Raw genomic sequence first — 22,391 nt, 5'->3', positions numbered from 1 at the left:
CGAATTGGTATGAATATACTTTCTATACAATCAAAGACATGAAAAATCGGGCTCTATATGTATAATATGAATTGTAATGCATTCTGCTGTCATATATCAAAAAGAATTAATAAAATAAAAAAACAGTACCACAATATTGTTACAGAATCACTAAATATAGTTTTTCACTCTTATTTTACTTGTAAATTAATTTATTTTAATTAGGTATATATGACAGCAGAATGCATTTTGATTCATAGTACACAACTGCAGTACGATTTTACATTTCTATGGTTGTACATGATGTAGTATTACACCATATTTGCAGTCATACATGTACCTAGAGTAATGATGTCCATCTCATTCCACCATCTTTCCTGCACCCATGCACCCTCCCTCCCCTTTGCCCAAAGTTCCTCCATTTTTCCCATGCCTCCCCCTCCCCCATTATGGATCAGCATCCACTTATCAGAGAGAACATTCAGCCTTTGGTTTTGGGGGATTGACTTACTTCACTTAACTTGATATTCTCCAACTCCATCCATTTACCTGCAAATGCCATAATTTCATTCTTCTTAATGGCTGAGTAATATTCCATTGTGTATATATACCACAGTTCCTTTACCCATTCATCTATTGAAGGGCATCTAGGTTGGTTCCACAGTTTAGCTACTGTGAATTGTGCTGTTATGAACATTGATGTGGTTATGTTATTACAGTATGCTGATTTTAAGTCCTTTGGGTGTAAACCAAGGAGCGAGATAGCTGGGTCAAATAGTGGTTCCATTCCAATTTTTCTAAGGAATCTCCATACTGCTTTCCAGATTGGTTGCACCAATTTGCAGTCCCACCAGCAAAGTATGAGTGCCTTTTCCCCCATTTAGCAATTATATTACTAACTTCAGAAAGAACTACCATCGTTTAATAATCACTGTGTGATCCAATCAACATTACATGGTCCACTTGGTATCATTTCATTTTCTCTAAGCCTAGGATCAAAGAATGACTTCTATGTCCTGGATTCAGAACAAGTGGATTCTCTAAATTACTACTTATATAAGAAGCAAAGTTTTCCATAATATAATTCTAACAGATAACAATAAAACACATATAACATTAAGTTGCATAAATTTGTCAAAAGACTAATAAAATATCATTATTAAAATATTTCTTATCAAAACAATTTATTTTTATTTCCAAAGAACAAAACAAAAAGTTGAAAAAATGATATTTACATCCTATCCTCAGATTTTTATTTACATTTTAAAATAGCTTTTCTACTTAAGGCAAGCTGATGCAAAATAAATTCATGTTTGACATTACCTCCTGTCCTGATACTGTCACATACTGTGCAGAAGGATTTTTTAATATTTTTCGTATTTCTTGCAAATGTATTTGGATCTTGTCAGTAACTTCTTGAATTTCATCCTTCCTCTGTTTTATTAAAGGGAAGTTAGAAAGGTCTTTGAATAATTCAGTTTTATTCCCAATTCTGAAATATGAAAAATGCAAATACATATATTTAAGTATATTATTAGAACAGTCATTAATTTTATTTTGTACCATGATAAAAGACCGTAGTGCTAGAAGTCAAGAAAATGTGGTTCTAATGCCAGTTCTGCCACTAAGTATTTATGGGGATGTTTCTGAACTTCTGAGGATTGACAAAATTACCATAATATAATTTTAATTTTACAAATTCATGATTCCCATGGTGAAACCAAGAGAAAAAATTAAATAAGAGTCATTTGCCTATTCAGAAAATAAAGACAAATGTAAATGTCAATTTTTTTTTAAATATGGAAATTTTTGTGGGACGCACTGTGAAATAATTATCCTTTAAAAGATAACTTTGCTGTTACAGAATCTAAATATAAGACAGATCATCCCTGGGTATCTAAGAAATGAGTACACAATGGATATCTGGGAAATGAGTACACGACGCCATCTGACATCCATTTTCAAGTTAATAAACTGCTACTGTTTGGCTTTGCCTGTGCTTTATAGTTTTATCATCTGACACCTGGGGAAGCAGTACAACTGTCCTACGTAATAAACTGCCTGAGTTTAGATAATAAAGTGAAACTTCCAGCTGTAATGTAAAACTTTCAGTATCTAATCATGTTTCTAACTGAGTACATGTGCACTCAAGCACCTTCTACCAGTACTCTAGCAAAGACTGAAAATCCACACATCAAATAGCAAATGTATTAGATGAATTCTCATTGATGGAAAGGAAGAACTGAGGATCTGGTACTTACTTGGCAGCTTGTTCATTAAGTATTTTTAAGTAATGCTCCACTGGACTGAGGAGTTCAGGAACTTCTAAAATAACTGTCTGGAGCAGGTTTGACTGAACATGAGAATTAACAGCAGGCATTAATGCTTGAAACTCTGACTGCAGATGATACAGGGTCTTGACAATCAAGAAGAACTCTTGGGTAGAACACTGAAAACAGGAATATTTTTAATCTACACAGCATAAGGTACAAGAAAATGAAGTTTACTTAGTGATCTTTTTAAAATTAGAATCAAAAAAAGGAAAAATTTCTAAACAATTTAGTCCAAATAAAATGCCACTGCTAGTTTCTAAATGAGGTTAAACACTATACAATTTTTTTTTTCAGTAATGAGTATTGAACCCAGGGACACTCTACTACTGAATTACATCCCCAACCCTCGCTATTTTATTTTGTATTTCGAGACAGTGTCTCACTAAGTTGCTGATGCTGTTGCTCAAACTTATGATCCTCCTGCCTCAGCCTCCTGAGTCTCCGGGATTATAGGCATGCACTATGGCTCCTAGCTAAACACTACATAACAAAATATTTTAAAGCAATAAGAAGATAATTTCAGTATGGGATAATAAAGGACAATACTTTGTAAATTTTCATTTTAAAATACATGTTTACAACATGTTTTTTTTTTTTTTTTTGCTATATGGTCAATATCAACAACATGAAGGACAGTTCTAAGGGAAATATCTGCAAGACATGACAGGGAAAGAACAAATTTCTCCCAAATATAATGAGCTATTACAAACTGACATGAAAAAAAATAAATAATCCAAAGAATTATGGCTAAACAAAGTAAATATGTAGCTCATAAAAAAAAATGTCTAAACAGGATTAACTATACAGAACAAAAGATGCACAAATTGAAACAACAAGGTAGCGTCTGTGACTTATCAGAATGTCAAAGATTTAAAAGTCTAGGTCACACAGGTGATTAAAAAAAACTAATACTAAAAGTACAAGCATAACCTTTTTGAAGAATAGCTTGGGATATCCTGATAAATTATAAAGTGCACATATCTTAATAAATTAAAAAGTGCACTATGCAATTCCAGTTCTTTAGAATTTATTTCAAAATATACTCAAGTAGTGGGAAAATATGTGTGTATCTGTATTTAGAGTAGTGATTTTTTATAATAATATAAAAACAAATGTCCATCAATTGAAATCTTATTAGGAAAAACTCAAAACAATGTAATACTATGAAACAGTTTAAAAATAAGAAACCTGTATATACTGCTACAGAACCCTATAATTTCAACATATACTAAATAAATAGTATGCTTATATCATATACATATATATTTTTATATCTTTAGACAGCAACATTTTCTTTGTTATCTTTAAATGATATGAATTATTCTCTAAACATTAAAAATAAAAACATATTTCTAGGGCTGGGGATATGGCTCAAGTGGTAGCTCGCTCGTCTGGCATGTGTGCGGCCCGGGTTCGATCCTTAGCACCACATACAAACGAAAATGTTGTGTCTGCCAAAAACTTAATAAATAAATAAATATTAAAAAAAAATTTTAAAAAACCAAAACATATTTCTAGAAGAGCACACATGTAACTTACTCTGGTTACCTCTAGGTAGTAGGTATGGGGAGGTGGTACAGGAAGACTCATTCTTTATACCCTGGTATACCACTGTAATTCTTAAACACACATTAATAATTTTTTATAGAAGCTTCTGGTAAAGACAGTGGGATGAATCCATGCATCTAAATTCTCTCCATGTCAGAACTACGGTCAAAACATTTTTTCAGAATGCATAAAACCATAAGAATGACTCAAAGACATCAGCAACAAGTCTCAAAATGTTTTGACTCTAAAGTTGTCCTTATGTAAAACTGAGATACAACCTGATTTACACCAAGAATCCTAAAAATCCCAGGTGGTACATACATGATCTTTGCAGGTGGGAAGGGGTTAGAGTAGGGAAGAATTAGTTGAGAGCCATTTAAGAAACAATTAAGTCCCTGGATCCCTTATACTTTTCTATGCTATTGGGCAACCAATACTTCACTGCCTTATAAAGAACTCTAGATCTATTCCAGGGAAAAAGTAACCTGGGGTATCTGGATGAGCATCAGACCCAGCAAAGGATGAGGGTACCACTGAAAGTAGAGGATTAAAGAAATGCAAACTGGATGTTGAGATCCACATTGTCCCTCTCCATCTCCCAGAACATTATTGGCTCATCAGGAAAAGAGGTATCTCAACAGGAAAACTCTAAAGATAACTATAGCAGTAGTTCTCCCAATAAATAGCCAAGCTAAGTTTACTTTACAGGTCTTTCCTCTTTTTTTGTAAAATAAGCCATTCGACTACATAGGTCTTCACATTAACATTCTAGTTCTCTCTTAAAAAGAATGATCAGATACTTGAGAAAACATTTTAATATGAAATGTAAAGACCAAAATAATAATTCTTAGAAGGAAGTAAGCCTATATAATTAAGGAAAAAGACACTTAAAAATTTGATAATAACCTCAATAAAACCGAAGACACTGCAACCATGAAACAAAAATGGGAAGATTTTTTTTTCAAAGAACATTCAGACCAATACACACACACACACACACACACACACACACACACACACACACACACACACACACAATTCTAAACTATGACAGTAGAAATGACAAAATTCAACAGAAGAGACAGAAGATGATGAAATCCCCAAGAAAGTAAAGCAAAAGTATAGAGATAGGAAACAGAAAACACAGAAGAAAATTAGATAAACATCAGTTCAAACAAAAAAGTTTCAGAAAGAAAGAAATCATCAAAAATTAATTCAGGAAAATCCTCCAGAATTTCAGGATTTAAGCTGCCGGACCAGAACGTCACAACACAATGGATAAAAACAGAACTAAATCAAGCCAGATCATCACGAAATTTTAGAAGACTGGGAATAAAGAGAATATTTTTCAATTTCTAAAGGAAGCAAGGAGGATCACACACAGAATCAGGCATCACATTGACTTCATACTGTGCAACTAAAAGACACTGGTATAACACAAAATTCTGAATGAAAATAATTTATAACCTCGAATTTTATTCTTAGCCAAACTACCAATCAAGTCTGAGAATGGGGGGGACACATTTATTTCCATCACCCTTTTTTAGGAAGCTTCTCAGGATAACACATGAAAATGAAGGCATATACTAACGGGGAGACATGGAATACAAAAAGCAGAAGATTCAACTCAAGAGAAGTAAAGGGAATTCAAGGAGGTAGCAACCAAACCAGAACAGATCAGTCAGAATGCTCTAGAAGAGAGTTCTGCAAGAAAAAAAAATGAATATTTAATGAAAATAAATTAATCTTATTATAAGAAGACAATTTAGGGTTAAATTCATGATAAGGCACATTTAGTAATATACAGAAAATGGATTAATGCTAAATATTTATTTTAAAAGATAATTATTAACCATATGAGATTAAACAAATTATGAAGAGGGGCTGGGGATGTGACTCAAGCTGGGGATGTGGCTCAAGTGGTAGCTCGCTCGTCTGGCACGAGTGCGGCCCAGGTTCGATCCTCAGTACCACATACAAACAAAGATGTTGTGTCCGCCAAAAACTAAAAAAAAAAAAAAAAAAAAAAATTAAAAAATTCTCTCTCTCTCTCTCTCAAAAAAAAAAAACAAAAAACAAATTTTTATGAAGAGAAAAAAGTAGGGTCCAACTGAACTAAAGTTGAGATCAAAAGGTACCATGAAACATCTCTTCCCCAGAAAGGCCCCAGCATAGTGGGAAAAATACCACCTGCTAATAAGGAAGTTGGAATGCTTGTATAAGTATGGAGCCTGGAAGCTTTTTAGGCACTAGGTCAATTAATTCAAACAAAAGTAAAAAACTAAACATCTTAAACATAATTTTCAAAGAATAGTTCTTGTAATTACTGTAATCTAAGAGGCAAGAAAGGAATTCATTTCCCAAGGTAAGCTCTGTTTCCAATGTAAGTCAGCCATAGGAACAGAGTGAAAACCTGAAGTGCTCTGCAAGCAAGTCCTAAATGCACAAGGCAGGTTGTTCTGACATTTCTTATGCAAAGAACTCAAAAGAGCTGCAGAAAGGCTGAGGATAGGTTCCCAAGGCAGCTGCTCAGATCCACTTCTGGCAGCAAAGTTCTCTCTACACTAGCGTGGAATATATCTTAGTCTAATTAGGACCTCATTCTTGTGGATGTACGTAATGGTGGGATTCACTGTGGTATATTCATATGTGTATATAGGAAAATTATGTTAGATTCATTCTATTGTCTTTCTTTCCTCCCTTCCCTTCATCCCTTTTTGTCTAATCTACTGAATTTCTGTTCTTCCCCTCCCAACCTTATTGTGGGTTAGCATCTGCATATAAGAGAAAATGTTCTACCTTTGGCTTTTTGGAGACTGGCTTATTTCACTTAGCATAATAGTCTCCAGATCCATCCATTTACTGGCAAATTAAATAAAGCATTCTTCTTTATGGCTGAGTAATACTCCATTTTGTATATATACCACATTTTCTTTATCCATTCATCTGTTGAAGGGCATGTGGGTTGATTCCATAACTTAGCTATTGTGAATTGTGCTGCTATAAATTCTGATGTGGTTGCATCAATATTGTATGTTGATTTTAAATCCTTTGGGTATATACTGAGGAGTGGGTCAAATGGTCATTCCATTCCGAGTTTGCTGAGGAATCTCCATACTGCTTCCCAGAGTGGTTGCACTAATTTGCAGTCATACCGGCAATGTATGAGGGAATCCTTTTCCCTACATCCTGCTTGTATTCTTGATAATTGCCATTCTGACTGGAGTAAGATGAAATCTCAATGTAATTTACATTTCTCTAATTGCTAGAGATGTTGAACATTTTTTCATATATTTGTTGATTGATTGTACTTCTTCTGTGAAGAGTCTGTTCTGTTCCTTAGCCAATTTATTGACTGAATTAATTGTTTATTTGTTTTTTGTTTATTTTTTTGGTGTTAAAATTTTGGGGTTCTTTATATATCCTTGAGATTAATGCACTATCTGAGGTGCAAGTGGCAAAGATTTTCTCCCATTCTGTAGGCTCTCTTTTCATGCTCTTGATTGTTTCCTTTGCTGTAAAGAGGTTTTTTTAGTCCCATTTATTGACTATTGATTTTACTTCTTAGGCTTCTTTTTTGTTAAGGAAGTCAGTTCCTGGGCTGATCTGTTAAAGTGTGGGACTACATTTTCTTCTAGTATATACAGGGTTTCTGATCTAATTTTGACGTCTTTGATCCACAAAGTACTATAATCTTTAAATGTAGTCACCAACCTTAGCAATCATTTATCAGTTTCTTACAAAACAAATTTTGAGCAAAGTTAGTAGGGGTTCCTATGAATAGCACTATTTTACAAGATTTGAATTTGAAGTTTTATTATTTTTTAAAAATATATTGATTTTATCCCAGGATCAGGCCAGTTAGGATTCTCTATCTTTATTACCATAAAAACACCTATTTGTGCAAATTCCAATGGCACTTTCTATACAGCCACCAGGCCTAAATGTCTGACTTCAATAATAGCCAGTGTTCCTTACCATTTTGTGAATATCACATAATTGGCACAACCTGTACCCAGGATAGCACTCATTATTGGGTGTCTATAGAAGCTTACTTAGAGAAATGTAGTAATAAAGAACAGATATGTGTTTGATGGTGTGTTCCAAGAGTCTGCTAACTAAGCTATAAAAATATGGTTTAAAGTTCTAAGCCTTTCTGAAGCTGGTTTGTTATAAAATCATTTTTATTTTTCACCTTTCAAACCAATCTTGAGGCATATTCTTGTGTAAACATGAAAACAGCAAAAAGAAACAGCTTCTAAGTGAGTCATAGTTCCTTTAGTAAAATATATTTTGAAATTCCAAAATGAAACTCGTTCTTGCACTGCATGTTGGTCACTTTTAAAATGAATTATTTTGGAACTTTTACTAGAGCTTGGATGCTTTTATAAATACATAAACCAAATGAAAGGCAAGCATCAAAGTGAAGTTTAAAGAGAGGATCAAGGCGTAAGAAACCACGGAAGCATGGAATGATGCTGCAATCTTGATGCCACAGACATTTTGATTTTACTTGTTAGATTAGCAATTGAAAGAATTTTAGCTCTGCTCCTATTTTCTCTTCAGAAAATTAAAAAAAAAATCTCTGAAATTATTCAGTGAATCCTCTCAAATAGTGAAGGCAAGGTACTTGGAGATCTGCTGACTGATGTGGGTAGTACTGCACTGATTGTCAGGTACTGGCCAAGGACACAAAATAATAGATGGTTTGGCACCCCTCTGTAACTTCAAGAGAGTTAACCACAACGTTTTCTAATATCAGGACGGTTTCTGCCATTGCCAGCAAAACAACAACAAGAGACCCCACCAATCCTGAACCAACTCACATGTCTTCTTCCTGAGGATCAGTATTCCCAAATCTGCTTTGTACTTTGTTTTCAAATTTAGCCGAAGCATATGGAACAGTTACATAAGTCCTCTTGAACACCACAAATGTTCTAAGAGGCAGTACTTATCATTCTAGTAAAAGTTTGTGGAGAAAGAAGGACTTAAGAAAGTAAACATTAAAGGAAAATTGGTCACTCTAAAACTGGGGCTTATAGAAATTGTTCTATGATAAAATTATTAAATTGACAAGCAAGTACATTTGGGCAAAAAACAAAATTTGCCTGTGAAGAAGCAACCACATTAAAAAAAAAAAAAAAAGGCAATGGGGTAGCCAAGACAACTACATCAAACATAGTAGCACCCAAAAGAGACAGCCATTAAAAACCCAGTGAAGAAACCTAGGTTTAAACATAAATTCTGTCACTTACTAGCAAGTTACTAATCCTCTCTAAGTAGCACCATAGAAGCCAATGCAATACAAGCTGTTACAACATTATAAATATTTACAATTTCTTAGCAGTAAAAGGTTATAAAATAATATCTTCTCAGTGTCATAGTTTTTATTACATGGAACAAAGAATATATTGTACATGAATGACTCTGCAAAAGGTAATACACTTTAAAAATCTACCTGATTAACATTTATTATAAATATAATGAATTAATCATTTTTTACATTTCAAGAATATTTTGATGATAAAATAAAATGATTTCCCTTGAGGAAAACTCATCAGTGCTCTATCACTTAGGCTGTGAAACTTAATAATATAAAACAAAATAATAGTTTTACTCACCTTCAACATCCAAATTTGTTTGCATACTAACAGCCTCACCAATGTCATACCAGTGTAACAAATATTACATTTAATGCTTTGGTTAAGTAAAAAAATAAGTTGTTTTAAGATCAAAAGAAAAAAGGCATCTCTTTTCTCAAGTAGCAGGACTAAGTAAATTTCCCATTTTGATACTGGTTTGCAGTTTGAGGATGAAACAGAATATCTTGCATTATAATAGGAGGACTTCTATATATGCTAATGTAGGTTAAAAAGTGGCAAAACTTTACTTTTTACAAATGTAAAAACTAAACAACCTTAATTTGTACGTTCAGATTTCTGAGGGTTTAGATACTCTCTCATGCTACTTGCAAGATTACAAAATAAAAATAATACAGAAATATCAGAAGATGTTCCATTAATATCTGGCATCCTCGTATTAGGGCACAATATAAGCTATAATTTGATTTTCAATCACACTTACTTTTTTGTGATAAATGCTGCACAGTCCTCTTTCTATGTCGGGCAATTTATATAAATGGTTTTCTATTTGACCAAACACACTAGATTCTGAAAGGAGAACTTCAGATACAGCATCAAGTCGGGCATTTATTTCCCTGTGATATAGAATAATAGCAATGATCAGATATGTTAGAATTCAGAATGTAAACATTTCCCATTTTAATGTCTAGGACCATGACACAGCCACTTAGAAAAGTATAAAGGAGATACTTTCCTATCTCTAGTCCTTCTCTGCTTCTTCCTATCATTTAAAATCAAGAGCAGGTACCACAGAAAAAAAGTCAGGAGCTGGTGTGGCACAGATTGGTTCACAAGACAAATATATGACTGTATTTCCCAGCCTCCCCTGCAGTTACCTATGGTCATTACCTGAGTAATGAAGAGTGGGTAGGAATGATGCCAGCCACTTCTAATCCTTAGCCTGTGAAAACCTCCCTATGTGAGTGTTCATATTCATTTTCACTCTCTCTCACTCTGACAGCTAGATGTTGAGTTCAAAGCACTTTTTTTGAGCAGCATGTTAACTCCATCAGCCTGGGTGCATGAGTGAAGCAGAAAACCCTTTATTCTTACATCTGTTATCAAATGAATTTATGATAACAGGAAATAAGCTTCTAATGTACTTAAACCACTGAGACTAAGGCTGCCTTTGCTATAACAGCTTGCATTACACTGTTTAATAAGAAAAGCCTACAATGAGTAACAGGAAGCCTTGGTGGGGGTGGTGATGATTGAACCAACCAAATGTTCAACCAAAATGGAGCTTGAGCAAAGACTGCAGAGTAGCAATATAAAGTGCAGAGAACATGACATCAGGAGAAATGGAAGATTAGGGTCACAGGATTTTATCAATGGCTACACACTGAGTAAATAGGCCACTTGGGAAGAAGTGGTGAGATCTTGTCAACCTGAGTAAATGTATCCTAAATGAGATATGTCTCAATAAGTACTTATAAACATAAAAGGTCTGCACTAGGTATATGGCCACTTGTGATATTAAAGACTGCGATGAAGAGACAGGCCTGGTGGATAATAGACTCTCAGTAAAGTTTTTAAAAACAAATAAGCAAGTGGATCAAAGAATGAATTGATTTTTTTTGGAAGTGGAGGCATCAGACACTAAATAAACATGTTTGTCACTTGAAGTTCTGTTACTATCACACACTCATGTGATGAGCAAACCTTACAGCAGGATATCACCTAGATGACAGTTAGATCCAGTACTTTCCAATCAACAGAATGCTTTTATCTCCGTTATCCTTGTAATTGCACCGTGAGGTCATGCCTTGCACAATACAGAGCTACTATATTAACTCCAGGTTTCATTTTTGTTCCATTTTTTCTTACATAGGACACCAATAAAATTTTATTAGACATCAATAAAATGGAACTTTGTATACACCTAGACTGGCTCTTCCATTCTCAGCAGTATGGCCCTGGAATCTATCCACTTTTTCCATCTCTATGCCATTACGCTGATCTAAGTCAAAATCATTTTTCTCAATGTCTACTAAAATAACCTCCCAACTTTCCTGAAAGATTTTACAAAATAAAAATAATACAGAGCTATCTGTAACTTCAAGAGAGTCAAACACAACATCTAATATCAGGTCGATTTCTGCCATTGCCAGCAAAACAACAACAACACAGTATAGCAAGAAGTGGTCCAAGAGAGCCCGCCAACCCCGAACCAACTCAAATGTCTTCTTCCTCAACAGCAGAGGAGATAGAGAGGGAAGATGGGAGGGGAGGGGAGGGGACGGGGGATAGTAAGGGATAGGAATGGTAGCAGAATACAACAGTCGCTAATATAAAATTATGTAAAAATGTGAGTGTGTAACCAATGTGATTCTGCAATTTGTATTTGGGGTAAAAATGGGAGTTCAAAACCCAATTGAGTCAAATGTATGAAAAATGATATATCATGAGCTCTGTAATGTTTTGATAATAAAAAAAAAAATGTCTTCTTCCTGAGGATCAGTATTCCCACATCTACTTATGTCCCTTTCTTAATACTGAGGCCTGAGGTGTCTTCCTAAAACCAATTCTGTTCGTGCCATACCTCTGCTTTAGGTTCATCAATAACTTGCATTAATCTTAAGTTCAAATCCAGAATCCTTAATTGGCCTACAAGGCGTCTGTCCCTACTTACATGTAAAGTCTCGCCTCAAAAAACCTGTCACTCTCTGCCTCCCACTCTAAGTACCAGTCAGACTGAACATCTTCTACTATCTTGGTCACTCTGTAAGCTTTGACATCAGAGCTTCCCACTTGCTGCTTACTTTGCCTGGAAGACTCTCCCTTTTCCCTAAGAAACTCCATTTTATCCACTCCTCTGAAATGGTTTTTCATAATGAGAATCATAATTGTATTTCTTCTTCAATTGTATTTACTACTCCATTGTCTTTCCTGCTGGACCATAAACTTATCTCCACAATTCCAGGAGCACAATATGTGCTCAATAAATAGTTGCTGAATTCAATTCAATTCAGTTCTGAAGACTTCATATAAAATAAATCAAGATGAGGTTAAAAAATTAAATTTTCTTTGCATAGTTGTTGTGATAAAATAAATCAATGTTTTACTCTAACATTTACCCAAAATGCAATATAAATATAAAGTTTTACTTTAATAACTCACTCCTGCATAAATGTAAGATGACACCAATTGGAATAGACTAGGCTGATGCTACAGATGGTTTAAGGACAGATAAAATAATGCCATCTGTGAATGTATAAGACAGCCTACACAGAGAGCTACTGTCTTAAAATTAAATATTTTCTGAAATACAGAAAGAGAAAAACCTAAGTCATGTTTATGAATTCTGCTAAAAAAAATTTTAAGAGATATGAAACTAAATATCTTAGAGACTAAAAAGGTTGTGCTGATTTGGCTGGGAACCTGCAAAAGCAAAAAGGGAGTAACTTTTATTCTAACCTAGTATCAGTGTAGGCAAAAGCATCATTTGTATCACGAATCATTTTGGGTTCAAAACAGCCTCCTCTAGGAAAAGTAATAGCTCAGAGGCTAAGAATTTGGGCTTAGAAGGCAGGTGACCTTGGTTCAAATCCAGGCTCTGCCACTGACCAATTATTTAGTCTTGCCCTAATTTCTCCATCAAAGACAAGAACAACAAGGGGCCTTAACTCTATGTGTCATAATAATTCAATAATATATGCCAACACTTAGTACAGTGCTGTCTGTATACAAACTACTCATTAAATATTCACTGCCTCCATCATCATCATCATCATCATCATCTTAAAAGAAAGGGAGAAATTGTACCCAAAAATTAAGTTTGGAAATAACTCTGGGTAGACAAACCTTAACACATAGATATAAAGACAGGTATTTCGTGAAAAGTGAACAAGGAAAGATTAAGTAAGGAGAACTAGTCCTGGAATCTCAAGTATGATCTGATAGTGATAATTTGAAGCATTATGTTGCGACAGATTTAAATTTTAAATTTTAGCCTGTAAAAGGTAATACACTTTAAAAATACACATTAAGAAAGCAAGTTATTACTAATTATTGGTATTTAAATGAATGGAGGGAGAATGAAAGGATGTATGGTACCATTTATCACAAATTGCTCATCATTGGGGTGGCTCTAATTCCACTTTTATCTCCTCTATGCAGATCAGAATGTAAATGAATGACTTCTAAGTTTTTAAAAATAAAATACATACCTTAAAATTATTTTTAAATAACAAGTAGTTATAAGATCTTCCAAGAAATTCTAATAAAGTAGATGTCAGCCACCAGAATCAGGAATCCTTATTTTAGTATAAAGAGATTTGGTGAGTCTGACAAGCAATAGAATAGGAAGCAGCACTATCCAATAAACGATGATAAAGATATTATTCCAAGTGTGATACTAAACAATGTAAACAAACAAAAAGAAGGCATCTGAATCATTTCATTCCAGAAGCCAAAAATAAAAAATAAAAAAACAATGGTTATGATGTCCTGGAGATAACAAAGATTCTTCTTTACCATGAAAGACCCAAGGACTAGTTGTAGGTGTCACTGGAGTCCTTCACATTTAGAGATGAACTGGGTGATAACATTAGTATCTGTTGTGTGTGTCACTTAAAAAACCATGTGACCTATAGTTACTGTCAGTGATGGAGTCTGTACCTACCAGTTAGGCCTGGGAGATGCAACACATTTCAAACATAAAGGTATTTGTAGAGAAGCAGCTGAAATGAAAACTGCTAGAAGGACTGTTTGGATTTCCATTTTTTACTGAAAGGTTTGCTTTAAAGACAAATAACTGAAATTAACAAACTCAATTCACAAAGTAATACAATGGTCATTGATATGACTAAACATACTATCTAAATAACCCTCTACTAGAAACATGAACCACACGTCCTTAGTGTTTTCCTCAGACCCAAGCATTATTACCTGCACCCATCTAATTTGCCTTTCATGCCCACCATTCATTTGTTCAATGAACTATACTAAGTATCTAAGAACTAACTGGCTGAAGAAGGTGGTTAAAGTTCACACTATGAACTTTCTGAGCCCTGACTACTGTAAAAAGCTGTACTGTATTGACAAAAAGTAACAAATTTAAAAAAAATTAATTATAACAACGTGATAAAATTATAACTGAGCTATGATCCAAGTTCAATGGGAACACAGGGAGGTACATCTAATTTTCAGGGTCTGGGTGAACTTCCTAGGAACAGCTATTGTCTGAGTGAAGAACAATAAAATTAGTGGAAAATGGAAAGTGAGGGTGAGGAAATGTGACCAAAGAACATGAGAAGTAAGTGTGGCCACATGAGCAATCAGGCCAAACAGCAGCTGTGACTATCTTGGAAGCAACTGGAACCAACGCTAATAGCTTGGAGAGGCTTAAGAACAGTGGCAGGAACAGAAGGCTGTTTCAGAAACCCAGAACAGCACTGAAGGCCTGAACTTGAGGAAAGGATATGGGAATGGAAAGAAGCAGTTTCAAGACATATTAAGGAAACACAAATAAAAGCAGCTGTCATAGGTTAGATGAGGGAGGGAGGGAAAGGAAGCAACACACTGGGTAACAAGATGCACTATCATCCACAACTATAGTTCAAATGGTGCAGACATGAAGAAAAAGCATTTTTAAAAGTGAAATTATATTCTAAAGAGCTATTCTGAATTATTACATGTGGTAAATTGCAAATTATCCAACAAGTTTTAAAGGATTTTCATTACTCATGTCCTAATGAGGCAATATTTTGCCAGCAGAGTACAATTCATTGAACAGAATAGTTTTCTGACAGCTATGCTTCATTATAGGTTTAGTACACAAATCTGAGTCTTTGAAAAAAAGCAATATGAATTCTGTTTCTGGTAATGGTGGGAATAGGTACTTCCAGACCATCCCTCCCACTCACAAGATGAAACATAAACTATCCTCATAAAAGCATCAAGAAACTAACAAAATGGTAACTAATAACTCTATAAAATTTTTTTTTTTTAAAAAGCAAAACCGCAGAGGAATAATTCAGGAGCCTAAGCTACTTTTGTACAGAAAAGACATGCTAGAACAATTTGCTATGAAAATGATCCTTGCAGGGCTGGGGTTGTGGCTCAGTGGCAGCGCACTTGCCTCTCATATGTGAGGCACTGGTTTCGATCCTCAGCACCACATAAAAATGAATAAACAAAATAAAAACATTGTGTCTATCTATAACTAAAAAAATGTAAAAGAAAATGAGCCTTGTAGTAAGGGTGAACTTTTGATTGTGTTTAGCATCATTTGTTTTAGTCCTTACAAAAGTTTAGACACTGAACTTGAATGAAGATGGTCCCAGCTGGGTATAGCGGCACACATCTGTGTCGGTGTCCCCACAATCGGCTCAGGAGGCCACAAGTTCCGGGCCAACCTTAGGAACTTTGCAAGGCTCTAATTAACTTAGTGTGACCCTGTCTCAAAATTTAAAAATAAATAAAAAATAAAAAGGGTTGGGGATGTGATTCTGTAGTTAAGAGCCTCTGGGTTCAATCCCTGGTATTTTAGTAATGCCTCCAAAAACCTGGTAAAAGCAAATAAAAGTTCTCTCTGAGAGAAAAGCACCTTCATTCCATTCTTCACATTATTCTCCCAAATAATTTTCCAAATAATATGACCAGTACATAAACAAAGACAGCCAAGCATGAAAAGAAAACAGATGATTAAGAATCAACAGAGACAACAAATAATAGAAACAAACACAAAAGTACTAAGGTACCGGTTAGAAAATGAAAAAATAACAAATTCAAAAGAAGTCACCAAAGGAAAGCAAAAGAAACACAAAGAAATTAGGAGGTGAGTCAGCTATATAATTTTAATTGGCTTTCAGACGATCTTTCTTTGCTCTCTGTAAGATTTTTATCTCCAATGTAGCATTATCCAGTTTCACTATGATTTAGCAAAATGTGGATTTCTTGTTTCTTTTCAATTGCACTTTGGGTATGTTATGCTTTCTAAATCTAAGAATTCACATCTATCATGAATTATGAAAAATTCTCTTCCTTTATCATCTCTTGAATACGGTTTCTTTCCATTCTAATTTTCTTTTCTTTTTCTGGAAATCTGATAAAGTCTATGTTTGACTACTTAGGTTTGTCTTTCAATCTCTCATATTATCTATCACACTGTCAGTTTGCTACATTCTAGGTAATTCTTTCACATATTATCTTATACAGGTAGAGTATCCCTAATTTAAAAAATCAAAAATCTGAAATAATGAAAAATATGAAACATTTCAAATACTAACAGGATGCCAGAAGTAGAAAATGTCATACAATGAAATTTTGTCTCCTGCATAAAATTATTATAAAATTATTAAAATATATTATGTAAATGATCTTTGGGCTATAGGGTATGAGGTATTTATAAAAGAAGATGTATCACTACGTAAAGGCAAATTTTCTAAAAAAAAAAAAAAAAACTCTGAAACACTCTGTCCCAAGAACCCTTATCCCAAGAACTTTGGATAAGGGATATTGAACCACCATTTCCACTGTTGCATCTATTCTTGTTTAACCATCCATTGTTTTTAAACTGTATATGATGGTTTCTTTTTTATTATGATTATTAGTTCTTTATAGTTACACATGACAGTAGAGTCCATTTTGATATAATTATATAAGCATGGAATATACCTTATTCTAATTAGGATTTCCAATCTTGTGTCTGTACATGATAGTGAGATTCACTATGATATAGTCATATATGTACAAAGTTATGTCACATTCATTTGCTGGTAAATGGATGGATATGGAGATTATCATGCTCTGTGAAATAAGCCAATACCCAAAACCCAAAGATTAATGTTTTCTCTGATATGTGGAAGCTAACCCACAGTAAGGGGGAGTGGGGAATAGAAATTCAGTGCAGTAAACAAAGGGGAATGAAGGAAAGGGAAGGGGAGGGGATAGGAAAAGAACAAACAGTGAAATGAATAAAAAGGTTTCTTTTTAAAATCAACCTGAACACTTTTGATAGTATATTTTATTATTTTGTCTCTTTCTTTTCTTTTTTAATTTTTTTTTAGTTGTAGATGAACATAATACCTTCATTTGTTTATGTTTTTATGTGGTGCTAAGGATCGAACCCAGGGCCTCATTTGTGCGAGGCTAGAGCCCTACCACTGAGCTACAACTCAAGCCCTTTTCTTTCTTTTTTTAAAAATATTTTTTTAGTTATACATGGACACAATATCTTTATTTTGTTTATTTATTTTTATGTGGTGCTGAGGGTCTCACACATGTAAGGCAAGGGCTCTACCGCTGAGCCACAATTCCAGGCCCCCCCCCTCTTTTCTTTTCTCTTTAGAAACTGGGGATTAAACCTAGGGGTGCCTTCCCACTGAGCCTACATCCCTAGTCCTTTTTTTTTTTTTTTTTCAAGACAGTGTCTTACTAAGTTGCTAAGGCTGTCCTCAAACTTTCAATCCTCCTGCCTCAGCCTCCCACATTGCTGGGATTAGAGGTATATGGTATCAGGACCAGCTAATTTTTTTTCTATTCTCATTTTTTTAATACTCTTTTGTATTTCTTTTAACTTGGTAACTAGATATTTGTCTGAGGCACAATCAAAACTGCATTAAGTAAATTTCACAGCTTGGAAACTGCCAGACTACACAGACTCTGTAACCTGGAACTGTAAACCTGTGAGAGAGGACCTAGGGTTAAGAATTCTTGAAAACAATTCCCTGTGACGTGACGAGACCAGCCAAAATACAAACCTCTGTTACCTCTCTCTTGAAATTATAGTGCTTTATGGTAATATGAGGTACTAAATTTCCCTAACTTAAACAGACCCAAGTCCTTGTATTCTGTCTCCCACAAAGTAATTAAAACCCAATCCTGATTTTCAAGGTCTGCAAAGGCCAAGAGAGCAGCAGTGACAGCCAATTCACCATTTCCACTCCTTTCCTAGACTGCTCCCTGAGTTCCTCCACTAATTTTTATATACAAGCTCAGCTATGTCCTAAAAGGAAACTCTTTATACTTCCAACATATTTAGTTACTTTTCATTAGGGAGGTTTTTATGTTACTGAGTTGACAGGAAATGAAGTTCTCCCATGGGAAGCATTCTGAGGGGAAGAATATTCTGAAAATCCCTAATAAAGGCATAAAGGTGGAGAAAGATAAAGCAGGAGAGCCAAGAAAATAATTTATCTCCTTCTCCATCTCTCCTGTATTCCTCCTCCTTAGCCCCAATGAAATTTGCCATTTCTTGTAAGCATTTGAGCTGTTCTAGATCTCACTGAGAATTCCAGTACTGTAGAAAAAAGCAGAGGGCAGCTCAAAGTTCCTAGTATCTGTGTCTCAATAAATGCTAGCTAATATATCTGTGTCGACAGGGAAGGCATTTGGGTTATAGCCCTAAGATTCATTTTTCCCCCCTTGGTAGAAGCTATTCCCCTTTCCACACTCATTCAGTTACAGAGCAAAGGACAAAGGCATGGGGTCAGCTCCAGTCAATCACAGTTCTCAGTTATGTGCCACTGTCATGCTCCCTTTCCATTTATGAGCAAGAATGCATCCCATCAGGCTGAGTAAACCACAGTCAGCATGGGGAACACTGTGATAGCAGACTCATGGAACATAGGAAACCACAAAGAATAAACAGAGCCTCTCAGAGTCGTTTATTTCAAATAGTTCCAGGGAGTTAAAAGTGGTCTTTAGTTTTGCTGATATAAATTAAATGTTAAGTGGAAGGAAATATGTAACATTCTATTACTTCATCATTTAGGTCAGGGTAATGAATTAGAAATACAACCATTAATACTCCAAACATATGGGATTACCAAAATAGGAGCCATTTAATTATTCAAAAGAAGTAGCTACCAGTAAATGTACTTAGTACTTTAGAAATCACACCAAAAAAGTAGTCAAGGTGCTAATTCCTAATACAAACAATCTTCTAGTCCCTTAATTTTAATTATGTATGTGATTTAAGTGTCAGGAATTAACTTAGCATGTTTAATTCTCTTAAGCAGTTTTCTAAAAATATAATTTGAAGTATAAAAGCATTCTTCATTTCCTCTAATTGTAGTATTGAGCTATACAGTGTGTAACAGGTGTTTTCTTTTAGACATAAAAGCTTTCACTACTTGTACCTCCTTCTCCTCCCTGTAGATTATACTTTTCCAAAGTGGATAAAAAATTCCCTGAGAATAGAACTCCATCTTGTCACTGAGATTGAATAATATAAATTCAAAATAACTATCTTGTATTATTAAGAGAAAGCTCAGATAAAGGCACTGTGGATATTATGGCCCAGCGATGTCACAGAATATATATGCCTATTTACTTGTTCTCTTTTCAAAACAAAAAAACCTCTGGAGGGACACACAACAAAATAACAGCCCAGGGGGCCCAGGCAGATATGGGGCAGGTATGAGAGGCAAACATTGCATTATGTAATTTTTCACATCTTTAAAGCTTTCCAACTTTTGTGAAGTTTTAAAAATTTAAATAAGCTGATTTTTTTTAATTCTAAAAAAAAAATGTACTATAGAGTTGAAACAACAACAAAGGGGGGAAAAGCCATTTGTCAACAGACTGCTGGGTGTTCACTAAATATTTCTTCTTCCTCCTTGACAAACAAGCTGATGACATTCGTCAGCCTCTTTTGCAATGAAGTGTGACCATCAGAATGGATTGTAGCCAGTGAGGATGTGAGCAGAAGAGATATATGTCACTGCAAGACCTGGATCATACAAAAACAAAAACATATACCCTCCATTCCTTCTCCTTCTATTGGCTGGATGGCAGTGCCCAGGATGACCTTGGAAGCCATAATTATGACAGCAGAGCTCCTGAAGTTCCTAAATACCTGTGTGATGAGAGTTCTACCCCACTCCCAATCTAGAAAGGTCCTGGATAGTTTATGTTTATGCAAAGAAAAAAAATTAATTTTCACTCTACGGGGGTCTTTTTGTTAGAAGTTAGCCTCCCTAACCAATGTACTGCCTGTAGTGTTAACAAATATATTGAATACTTAGTTAATCAGAACATGAAGTTGATCTCTCTAAATTCCCAAGACTTAGTCAAGTCCAGAGCATTAAATAAAAAAAAGAAAGGCTGTGATCCATGCTTAACCCTACAAAGACACTAATTGTCACATCACTCTGAGAAGGGACTCACACAGAGACTCTATCTACTCTGCCAGCATGGACAAAGGCATGGGGTCAGCTCCAGTCAATCACAGTTCTTCTTACATTCTGGACTATAGTAATAGGCAGAAGAAAACACAGACAAGTACCAGATTCAGGAAGAGAATGGGCCTACACAGATCCAAGAGAACTACTTGAGCACCCAGCCTCTTTCCTGCTGTCACAGGAACCCTGTAGCTGGGTCATCTTGTGACTGTATCCCCATCCTCTAGATCAAAATGTAGTAGAGATCAAATGCCCTCAGGTCCAATATAGGCTTTCCACATAGATAAACAAAGGGACCTACTTATGATGGTAGTGAAGGTGCAGCAGCAGTGTCACTTAAAAAAAAAAATTGTGCATAGGGGTTGGTATTGTGGCTCAGTGGTAGAGCGCTTGTCTAGCATGTGCCAGGCACTGGGTTTGATCCTCGGCACCACATAAAAAGTATGTAAATAAAATAAAGTTATACTACGTGTGTTGGCACATGCCTGTAATCCCAGTGGCTCAGGAGGCTAAGGCAGGAGAATCATGAGTTCAAAGTCATCTTCAGCAACTTAGCAAGGCCCTAAAACAATTTAGCAAGACCCTGTCTCTAAATATGAAAAAGGGCTGGGAATGTTGCTCAGTGGTCAAGTGTCCCTTGGTCCAATCCCCAGGATCCCCCCAAAAATACATATGTATGTATTTTACATAAAATTATTTCTTAAAAGTAAAACATCATATAGTCACGTACCACATTACAATGTTTTAGTCAATGATGGACTGCATATATGATATTGGTTCCATAAGATTACAATGTAGCTGAAAAATTCCTATTGACACCATAGCTGTCCTAATGTCATAGTGTAGCACATTACTTATGTGTTTGTGGTGAAGCTGGTATCAACAAACCTAGTACACTGTGAGGGGTAAAAAGATAGAGTACATACAACTATGAACAGTATATAATACTTGATAATGAAAACAGTTATGTTACTGGTTTATGTATGTATTATACCCTAATCATTATTTTAGAGTGTATTCCATCTACTTATTAAAAAAAAAAAGTTTACTATAAATCAGTACATGGCCTCTTCAGACATCTTGTGCACACCCTCTCTCTTGATAGCAACACTTTCTCCTGTACTTGTCTTCATCTCATGTTGTTTTGTTCATCACAGCTCTGGAAGTAACAAAGCTATCCCAAATGGACAGCCACATGGCCCACATGTGTAGTCAGGCAGCACCATCCAGGTCCATGTAAACAGGCTCTACTATGCCTGCACAATGACAAATCTGCCTAACCACACACTTCTCAGAACACACAGCAGCATTAAGTGATGCATGAGTGTGCATCACCCCACCTGCGTCCCTGATGCCAGTTAACATACTTTCTACTTCTTGTTTTTATATTTTTATCATTTCTGTATGAAACTCTAATCAAAATAGAATATTACAATGTATTACAAAATTTAAATAAGTGCTAATATTAGTGTACTATATAATTGTTTTAGGTTCATTCATGTTGATATGTATAGATTTAGGTCTTTTTGTTTAACTGTTATATGATATTACAATATATGGCCAGATAATTTACTTTCCATTCCTCCATTAATAAATATGCTGCTTCCAATTTTTTAGTATTACAAAGACCACACAGATTTTCTTGACTATAAAAATTGATACTAGGATCAATAATAATCCTTTATATATATTGTCTCATCTGCTTTTCACAACTGGATGAAGTAGATGTCATAATTTCCATTTCATAGGTGAAGAAACTA

The 22,391-nt window shown here is 34.9% G+C and overlaps 1 protein-coding gene across 5 annotated transcripts in view; it reads right to left on the bottom strand.

Annotated features, from left to right (window-relative positions):
• The window catches only part of Msh3 (mutS homolog 3), a 191,776-nt gene that overhangs the window by 84,396 nt on the left and 84,989 nt on the right, over positions 1–22,391 (bottom strand). For all 5 annotated transcript variants that reach the window (XM_078044414.1, XM_078044417.1, XM_078044423.1 and 2 more), the window contains exons 13-15: positions 9,945–10,077; positions 2,241–2,428; positions 1,303–1,471 (exon numbers count right to left, since the gene is read on the bottom strand). In XM_078044414.1, coding sequence (XP_077900540.1) covers positions 1,303–1,471; positions 2,241–2,428; positions 9,945–10,077 — 490 coding nt within the window. The remainder of the gene's footprint in view (positions 1–1,302; positions 1,472–2,240; positions 2,429–9,944; positions 10,078–22,391) is intronic.

This window comes from Ictidomys tridecemlineatus, chromosome 1 (assembly GCF_052094955.1).
Source record: "Ictidomys tridecemlineatus isolate mIctTri1 chromosome 1, mIctTri1.hap1, whole genome shotgun sequence".
NCBI classification, from domain to species: domain Eukaryota; kingdom Metazoa; phylum Chordata; class Mammalia; order Rodentia; family Sciuridae; genus Ictidomys; species Ictidomys tridecemlineatus.
Note: the sequence above shows the minus strand (reverse complement) of the source record. Positions and strands in the feature narration are given on the sequence as shown.